General features: G+C 46.1%; 1 protein-coding gene across 1 annotated transcript; it reads right to left on the bottom strand.

Annotated features, from left to right (window-relative positions):
• Positions 1-277: 277 nt before the first annotated feature.
• Klf17 (Kruppel like factor 17) lies at positions 278-9,551 on the bottom strand. Its single transcript, XM_028893235.2, has 3 exons — positions 9,480-9,551; positions 1,903-2,728; positions 278-1,361 (listed from the first exon to the last, which is right to left on the bottom strand). The coding sequence occupies exons 1-3, from the start codon at positions 9,522-9,524 to the stop codon at positions 1,081-1,083; spliced, it is 1,152 nt and encodes a 383-aa protein (XP_028749068.1). The 5' UTR covers positions 9,525-9,551; the 3' UTR covers positions 278-1,080.
• Between the last annotated feature and the right edge of the window lie 435 nt (positions 9,552-9,986).

Consider the following 9,986-nt stretch of genomic DNA (forward strand, 5'->3'; position numbering starts at 1 on the left):
CTGAGCTACATAGTGAACCCCTTTCTCAAAAGCAAAGCCAAATGAAGGCCATCAAGATGGGTCATGAGAGAAAGGTGCTTGCTGCCAAGCCCGGCAGCCTGAGTTCAATCCCAGGCACCCACATGCTGGAAGATCAGTGACTCCCCCAGTTGTTGCTGACCTCCACACATGTGCACATAATAAATGTAACACTTTTTGAATGCACCAATGACAATCTGCAACCGGGTACCTGGGCCAGGTAAGGAAGAAGTTACAGTGAGACTTGTCCTGAGCCTCCCATTGCCCAAGCCATCTGATAAACAGCCTACACACCGCTTTTATTGGGGACATTCAAAGCCAAGGAACAGGCGGGAGAACATCAACGGGGAACGGAAGGAATGAAGTGGTCTAAGGCCACACATTTCCATGATGGGCTCTGCTTCATGACCAACGCTGAAGGGGGTGGGGTGTCTGCGGGCTGCTTGGGGGGTCTCCCACAGACTGCGCTATCAGGGAGCAACAATTCGTGGGGATAGGAGAGGAGAATTGCTACCTGCCTCTCCCCTATCTCACCTCCATTGAAGTTTCCCCATGAGTATTAGTCTCCTCACAAGGCTTGATTTTGGTGGCCCCATGGAATGCCAGATGTCATGTCCTATGTGGGGTATTCTGTCGAAGACTTGGGAAGAGAAACTCTGGGTGGATGAGTGAAGGCCAGAGAGAGTCTGATGTAGAGCACGATGTGTCTAGTACCTTCTAGCACTACGATCTTTCCCATGGTCTGGCCCTGGAAACTGTGGAAGACCCTGGGAGAGAACATGGGTTTCATGGAGCAGGCATGAGAGTGTTTCCTGCTAGGGATTGACAGGAGAAAAGAGCTTTCTAATTAAGTCTAATCTATGACTCATCTTCCATCTGGCTAAGTTGCAGAAGTCAGTAAATCCCTGAGAGGCGGGCACCAGATTTTGAGGACTCCATGATGGTGTCAAAAGCTTCCTGTGGGCTTCCCCACCACTTCCTGTCCATCTGAACTTTCACCTACCCCAGAGATGACCCGGTCTCGGGCAACAGGGTCTTGGGTTGAGAATCCAGGAAAGGGAGCTAAAGCCCCTGACCAGGAGCAAGAGGACCACCTATCTGTCCATCTGTCTGTCCACTGTTGGCCTGAGGCGTCTGGAAATCTGGCAGGCGCTGATGAGTTTGATGAGTTTGATGAGTTTTTTGGTGTTGCTTGAGATGGTCGGATCTCATGAACTGTCGGCCACAGTCCTTGCATTTATGTGGTCGATCCCTGGTGTGGATCCGTCTATGTCGTCCAAGCTCATCAGAGCGAAAGAAAGACCAAGTACAGCCCTCCCAGTCACATACGTAGGGCTTCTCACCTAGGGAGTGACATGGGAGAGTTAAATTGAGTAGAAAAAGCCCCAATGGGAAGGAAGAGTTCTAGTTCTGAGGCAAGAGCATTCAAGGCTGAGAAATCAAAAGAAGAGAAGGAACCAGTGGGAGGCAGGACCACCAGAGAGGATGGCAAGCTGGCGAGAGCAGGACCACTTGGTTCCAAGCTTGGAAGAGAAAGGGTCAATCCCAAAGAAATCACAAATCAGTGGTCCTGCATAAATTAAAAAAAAAAAGATGGGCCGGACAATTGGCTCAGTGTGAAGAGTACTTGTTGCTCTTGGAGAGGGCTGGGGTTCACTTCCCAGCATCCATGTGGTGCCTCACAACCGTCTGTTTAACTCTAGTTCCAGGGCACCCAAGCCTCCTTCTGGCCTCCAAGCTTCCTTCTGGCCTCCATGGGCACTAGACATGCATGTGGTATACAGACATTCATGGAGACAAAAACATTCATTCACATAATAAATCCAAAATTTTAGAGAGAGCAAAGATCCCGACATCCCTTTCTCCACCCAACACCTCACTTACCTGTGTGTTTGCGTTGGTGACTGACCAGGTGAGAACGCTTGGTATAAGCTTTTCCACAGTTGCTGTATGTGCAGACGTAAGGCCTTGACACTGGGGGTAGCCTCCTGGGTGCCCCTCCTGGAACACTAGGGTTCTCTGTTCCCTGTGGAGCAGTTGTGGGCTGCTTGTGTACGAAAGGTTCTTCCAGGCGATTTGACTGGGCCACACGTGAGTCCTGGGATTCTAATGTTAGCAATGGCTGGAGCCGAGGTGTGGCTAGCCCAGGGTTGTAGGGACTTAAGTGCAACATCTGATCCATAGAGGGGGATATGGCATGGGTCACAGTGGAAGGCATGCTGGGAACCAAAAATATTCCATGATTTAAAGAGCCTGTGGTAGCAGGTACTGCTGAGGAGACAGAATAAGGCATTGTTGGGGTACTGCTGTGGGTCATTACTGGGACTCCACCGGAAGCTGAGCCTGGCAGGCTACTGTGAGGAATCAGATTCTCTCTAAAGGCTATGGTCACTCCCAGAGTACCGGGATTCCCTAAGGGCATCATGTGGGATCCCGCGTCAATCATTCTCCCTGGTTGGTGGTTCGATGGCGTCTGATGATACATCTGGGAAGGTGGAGGAGTCAGTTGAGAGGAGTACCTGGCACTATGCTCGGGTAGTGACATAATGAACTGGGACTCCCCTTCACCCGTATTCTGCCTGGACTCCTCAGCAGATAACATAAAAGGCCTTGACATCCCCGATAAATGTCGAGTGGTCGGTGGCTGATGAACTCCACTGTTTCCAGGAGACACAGATACATGCAACGCTGGTGTCGACTGCTCATTATCCTACAAGAAAAGAGTCATCTGAAAGAAAGTCCCCTTCACTCTACTTCTAAGCTGCACACATCTCTCCTTCCCAGTCCTACGAAGCAGGCCATGCATGAACTGACCATGGTTTACCACAAGGAGCTTGAGAGGCTGAGAGAAGAGAATTACCCATGGTTCCATTCTCCACATCAGGCTCGCTGGAATTCACTGTGTTGCCTACTTCCAGCAAGCAATCCCCCTGCCTTGTTCTATTGCTAAGTGCTAAGGTTCAGACACGAAGAGTTATTCCACCTGGCTTACGAAAGGTACACTCAGAGGACCTAAGTTGGTTTTGATGATGTGGCCATTGTGCTATTTAGATCTTTGGAGGTGCAGCTCCATCTGTGAGAGCTCATCATTTTATTGGAATTTTGTCTGGTTATGGAGCTTACCATATCACCAATGACAGCATGGATGTCCAACTGTCAGTTCTCAGCTCTCCCGAACTCCAGAATGGGTACAAGCTTAAGACCAGAACTGGGGAAGGTGTTCCAGTGAATAAATAAAGCATTTGCCACACAAACTGAATTCCAATCCACAGATCCCACATAAAGTCAGGCTTGATAACAAATGCATCTGTAATCCCAATGATATGCCGGGTGGCCTGGCGCACGCCTTTAATCCTAGCGCTTGGGAGGCAGAGCCTGGCGAATCTCTGAGTTGGGCCAGCCTGGGCTACAGAGTGAGATCCAGGACAGGCACCAAAACTACACAGAGAAACCCTGCCTCAGAAAAACAAAAACAAAACAAAACAAAACAAAAAATTTAAGAACTCTATATAGAAAACCTCTCTTCCTGCATGTGGATTCCAGGGATTGAACTCGGGTCGTTAGGCTTGGCAGCACACACCCTTACCTGCTGAGGCACCCCAGACTTCCTTTGTATCTGAGCAAATACCAGCTTCGTCTAATTGTTAAGCACTGTCTCATTAACGGCGCGTGGAATGAGTCATTTTTATGCATGTGAAGTTTTTGTTTTTGATGATTCAAAATACTAATGACTCGATACATTTAAATTAAACTGCAAGTTGTTAGATTAGGGACTTCAGTGGACGTCAGAGAATACTAATGTGGCTATTAGTCACTTGGGTTACATTAGAAATTTTAGGAGAATTAATTCCACTCTTGGCACACTCCATAACCCAACAGAATTCTAATAAGGTATTCAAATAAAAGAAACGAAAGGTGTTTGGGCCACTGCTCAAGAGGTCCGCATCCACACTTGGGTGCTTCCTTCCCTTGGAGCTCTGCTCCATCTACTGCTCCTGGGGCCTAAATCTGTTAAAAATCTCCTGTTAAGGTAGGCACGGGGAGCCAAGTGTAGTTAGTGGCACACGCCTTTGATTGCAGTGGTTGGGAGGCAGAGGCAGGCTGACCTCTAAATCCAATAGAACAGCCTGGTCTCCATAGTGAGTTCCAGGATAAGGCAGGTATACCATCATTTCAGGTGAAGAAATAAGTTCAGGGGTGAAAACTGTCCTGGGCTAAGAGACCATCAGAAACAAAAGAAACCCAAACAAAAACCAAAGTTCCAGGACCTGTTTGATAAGAACTTTAAGTCTCTAAAGAAAGAAATTGAAGAAGATAACAGAAAATGGAAGGATCTCCCATGCTCATGGATAGGTAGGATTAACATAGTAAAAATGGCAATCTTACCAAAAGCAATCTACAGATTCAATGCAATCCCCATCAAAATCCCAACACAATTCTTCACAGACTTGGAAAAAAAAATCAACTTCATATGGAAAAACAAAAGACCCAGAATAGCTAAAAGAATCCTGTATAATAAAGCAACCTCTGGAGGCATCACCATCTGTGACCTCAAGCTCTACTATAGAGCTATAGTAATAAAAACAGCTTGGTACTGGCATAAAAATTGACATGCGGACCAATGGAATCGAATTGAAGACCCTGACATTAATCCACGCACATATGAACACCTGATTTTTGACAAAGAAGCCAAAACTATACAATGGAAAAAAGAAAGTATCTTCAACAAATGGTGCTGGCATAACTGGATGTCAATATGTAAAAGATTACAAATAGATACATCTGTCACCATGCAAAAACTCAAGTCCAAGTGGATCAAAGACCTCAACATAAATCCAGCTACACTAAACTTAATAGAAGAGAAAGTAGGAAGCACTCTTGAACGCATTGGCACAGGAGATCACTTCCTAAATATACACCAGCAGCACAGGCACTGAGCACAACAATTAATAAATGGGACCTCTCGAAACTGAGAAGCTAATTTCACTACTAGGATAAGAATTTATACTGTATCAAGCTGATAATAGAAAAATAAATAAATAAAAAAAGAGAAAAGAAAAAAATTTAAATTAGCCCATTGGTGGTAATTTACATGCCTTTACACTTGAGAGGCAGAGGCAGGCAGATCTCTGTGAGTTCAAGGCCAATCTGGTCTACAGATTGAGTTCCAGGGCAGCTGGGGCTTCAAAAAACCAACAAAACAAATAGCCAATACAAGGGCCAAGAGGAGGGCTCAGCCTGTAAAGTGCTTACAGTTCAAGACTAACAGCCTGAGTTTGGTCACCATAAACATAGTGGAAAGAATCGAATCAACTCCCCAAGCATTGGCTGTCCTCTGACCTCTACACTCATGCTGTGGCACACATGGTCCTGCACATGTGTGTGCAAATAAATTTTAAAAAAGAAAGAAAGTAGGAAGTACTCTTGAACGCACTGGCACAGGAGATCACTTCCTAAATATAACACCAGTAGCACAGGCACTGAGAACAATTAATAAAAAGGACCTACTGAAACTGAGAAGCTTTTGTAGAGCAAAAGACACGGTCAATAAGACCAAAAGACAGCCTACAGAATGGGAAAAGACCTTTACCAACTCCACATCTGACAGAGGACTGATCTCCAACGTATATAAAGAACTCAAGAAACTAGACATCAAAATACTAAACAATCCAATTAAAAAAATTGGCTAAAGAGCTAAACAGAGAATTCTCAAAAGAAGAATCTCAAATGACTGAAAGACATTTAAAGAAATGCTCAACATCTTTAATCATCAGAGAAATGCAAATCAAAACAACTCTGAGATACCACCTTACACCCGTCAGAATGGCTATGATCAAAAACACTAATGACAGTCAATGTTGGAGAGGATGTGGAGCAAAGGGAACACTCTCCACTGTTGGTGGGAATGCAAGCTTGTACAACCACTGTGGAAATCAGTATGGCGGTTTCTCAGAAAATTGGGAATTGATATACCTCAAGACCCAGCCATACCACTCTTGGGCATATACCCAAGGAATGCTCAATCATACCACAAAGATACATGCTCAAAAACCAAAGTTCCTTTCAATAAACCCAAAACAAAACAAAACAAACAAAAACCCACTTTAGGTACTGGGGGCCAAGCTCAGTGGTAGAATGCTTGCCTACCACATGAGAGCATTCAAGACCCTGGATTCAGATCCCAATATTGCAAGAGGTTCGTTGTTTGTTTTGTTTTTTGTTTTTTTGTTTTTTTTCAAGACAGGGTTTCTCTGTGTAGTTTTGGAGCCTGTCTTGGAACTCCCTTTGTAGACCAGGCTGGCCTCATCTCAGATCCTCCTGGCTCTGCCTCCCGAGTGCTGGGATCCAAGGCGTGCGCCACCACCGCTGCCTGGCTAACAGGTTTATTAAGACTTCTTTGTCTTCTTAAGTCTGAGCTGGGCGGTGGTGACACACACCCTTAATCCCAGCACAGCACTAGCCAGGCAGAGGCAGGATGATCACTGTGAGTTCAAGGCCAGCTTGATCTACCGAGTGAGCTCCAGAACAGCAAAGAAACCATGTCTTAAAACACCCACCAAAAAAAAAAAGAAGAAGAAGAAGAATGCTATGCTGTCTGATGGAGGTGAGGTGCACATGCCTGTAATTAGAGTTTCCTCCTAGCCTGGGCTACATGGTGAGTGCACTAGTGCTGCAGAGTGAGAGGCTATTTCAAACAAAGAACAAAGCAAAAATTCTGTATCCAGCAAAACCAGCTACAAACCAGAAACAGGCCGGGCGGCGTTGGTGGTACACGCCTTTAATCCCAGCACTCGGGAGGCAGAGGCAGGTGGATCTCTGTGAGTTCGAGGCCAGCCTGGTCTCCAAAGCAAGTTCCAGGAAAGGCGCAAAGCTACACAGAGAAACCCTGTCTCGAAAAACAAAACAACAACAACAAAAAAAATACAAACCAGAAACAGGAATGCATACCCGATAAACAAAAGTGGAGAAGTTAACTGACTGCCCTGCAAAACGTTCGAATGGGGGCTCCGTTGGAGGCTGAAACGAAAAAGTACAACTAGAAGTATATTACTAGGCACACGCCTTTAATCCCAGCACTTGGGAGGCAGAGGCAGGGGGATCTCTGTGAGTTCGAGGCCAGCCTGGTCTAAACAGGACAGGCTCCAAAGCTACAGAGAAACTGTCTCAAGAAGAAAAAATAAAACAAAACAAAACAAACAAACAAACAAAAAAACAAAGAATGAGATTTAGAGTAGAAATATTAGAAATAAGAAGATCATAAACTTGAATTTAGGATAAATAGATAATACTATATACATATAGAGTATAATACTACAACATGGAAGCTGGGTTGACACCAATTTCCATGAGACCCACAAAGAAAATAGTTACAGAATAAACACAAAAGAAATTGTCGCTGGGCAGTGGTGGCGCAGGCCTTTGATTCCCGCACTCGGGAGGCAGAGGCAGGCAGAGCTCTGTGAGTTCGAGGCCAGCCTGGTCTACAGAGCAGTTTCAGGACAGGCACCAAAGCTATACAGAGAAACCCTGTCTCGAAAAACAAAAAAAAAAAAAAAAAAAAGAAAAAGAAAGAAAGAAATTGTCATTAATTTTAATGTATCTAATAGTATTTCAGCAAGCTGGAAGTGGTGACATATAGGTGGCAGAGGCAGGGGGATCTCTAAGATGAAGGCCAGCCTGGCCTACACAGTGAGTTCCAGGACAGCCAGACTATGTAAAGACTCTGTCTCAGCAGGGTGGTGGTGGTGCATAACTTCAGTCCTAGCACTTGGGAGGCAGGAACAGGCAGATCTCAGTGAGTTTGAGGCCAGCCTAGTCTACAGAGCTGCTACACAGAGAAACCATCTCAAAAAACAAACAAGATTCTGTCTCAAAAAAACAAAAACAAAACCCAACAACAAAAAGCATGTGAGGGATTATTTCTGGGGTACCTAGCCTCTTGACAGGGTTTCTTGGTGTAGTTTTGGTGCCTGTCCTGGATCTCACTCTGTAGACCAGGCTGACCTAGAACTCACAGAGTTCCTCCTGGCTCTGTCTCCCGGGTGCTGGGATTAAAGATGTGTGTTGCCACCGCCGCCCAGCTAAGGTACCTGGCCTCTTCTTTTTCTTTTAACAGGGTTTCTCTGTGTATCCCTGGCTATCTTGCAACTCTGGCCTCTCAAACTCAGAGATCTTGCCTCCCACGTGTTCAACACTTCTCAGCACAAGCACACACGTGCACGCACTTTCCTGGCCTTTTTCCTAGTCTCTGGTCAAGTTACCCCAGCCACAATCCCAATCTGTCTCAGCAAATGTCATTCTTCACACCTAGTCCTGTAAGGGAGAAGTCTGCTGGGCTATCCTAGGCTACTTTCACCGCCTAGATCTGAGAACAGCTGTCCTTCTGTGTCCATGATTTCACCCACTGATGTTCAGATCCCTTGGATAAATTGGTGCTTGTTTTCAGTTTGGAGAAATCCCCTTTACATCTTAAATCACCTCTTGGCTACTTAGTACTTATATGACATCAGGAGAGCTCTGTGCTTTTGGAACCCTCATCCAATCACCAGTTGTGATTGTCTCCTCTCCAACAACTCCCTATGTTCAGTTTCTCCTTTCTACTTAAGGCCTGGCATTTTAACTCACACCTGGTTCCTCACAATGGCTTTCTAATTATTGCCTTGAAGTGAGCATCCCTATTCTCCAAGAGCACTTTTGGAGGGAGTGTTTGAGTTAAAGGCTTTAATTTTTTTTTAGGTTATTTTGGACATGTGTGGCTCTACACAACTTGAATCCTACCAAAAATAAACTGGGCACATTGGTCCACGCCCTTAATCCCAGCACTGGGGAGGCAAAGGCAGGCCAGTCTCGAGTTTGAGGCTAGTCTCGTCTACATAGCCCAGTACAGCATAGACACCTTGTCCCAACATAAATAAAAATAAGATTATTAATGTTTTTAAAAGCAGGACATGGAGCTAGGCGGTGGTGGCACACACTTTTAATCCCAGCACTCTGGAGACAGAGACAGGCAGATCTCTGTGAGTTCAAGCCCAACCTGATCTACAGAGTGAGTTTCAGGACAGTCAAGGATACACAGAGAACCCATCATTGAACTGCGCCACCCCCCCCCCAATTAAGTCATGCCATAATCAGTCGAATCTGGCAAAGGGCACCAATAAATACATTTTTCCTCCCCACCCTTTCTATGGCACACAAATCCCTCTCTCCAATCCTTCTCAAATCCCTGGTCTACAGAATGAGTTCGGGGCAGCCAGGGCTACACAGAGAAACCATCTTTGAACAAAAATTAGCTCACGCTGTAATTGGTGGAGTTTGGCAAAGGCTCAATAAATACGTTTTCCTCCCCACCCTTCCCACGGTACACAAATCCCTCCCTTCACCACCCAACACAGGCTCTAATGCTTGATTCAAAACGTATTATCGACTAAACAAGCCTCCTTGGGCTTGGAGCACAAACTCACCGTGGGAGTCTGATGCACAGCCGGCCACCTATTTTCCTGCTCCATGTCGGCTCAGACCTCACTTCAGACCAGAGGGGAAGCTGACCCGGCTGGTGCCGTCATAGGCGAGTGTGCCACACCACCACTACGCCACAATTCCAGCTGCGTGGACCTTCTAATAGCCTCGGAGCCTGGGCGGAGTCAAGGCCACACCCACCCAACACCCTCCCACTCGGCGCTCATCCAACCCCACAGCTCCTTGCAGGCCTGCTGGGTTCCTGATAGGGTAACCTCTGGACTCTACCCTTTTTTTTTTTTTTTTTTTTTTGGTTTTTCGAGACAGGGTTTCTCTATGTAGCTTTGCGCCTTTCCTGGAACTCACTCGGTAGCCCAGGCTGGCCTCGAACTCACAGCGATCCGCCTGCCTCTGCCTCCCGAGTGCTGGGATTAAAGGCGTGCGCCACCACCGCCCGGTTCTACCACTTTTTAATGACATTGTGTCCGCCCTTCTCTACATACATCTTCCAA

Source organism: Peromyscus leucopus, chromosome 2 (genome assembly GCF_004664715.2).
Source record: "Peromyscus leucopus breed LL Stock chromosome 2, UCI_PerLeu_2.1, whole genome shotgun sequence".
NCBI lineage: Eukaryota > Metazoa > Chordata > Mammalia > Rodentia > Cricetidae > Peromyscus > Peromyscus leucopus.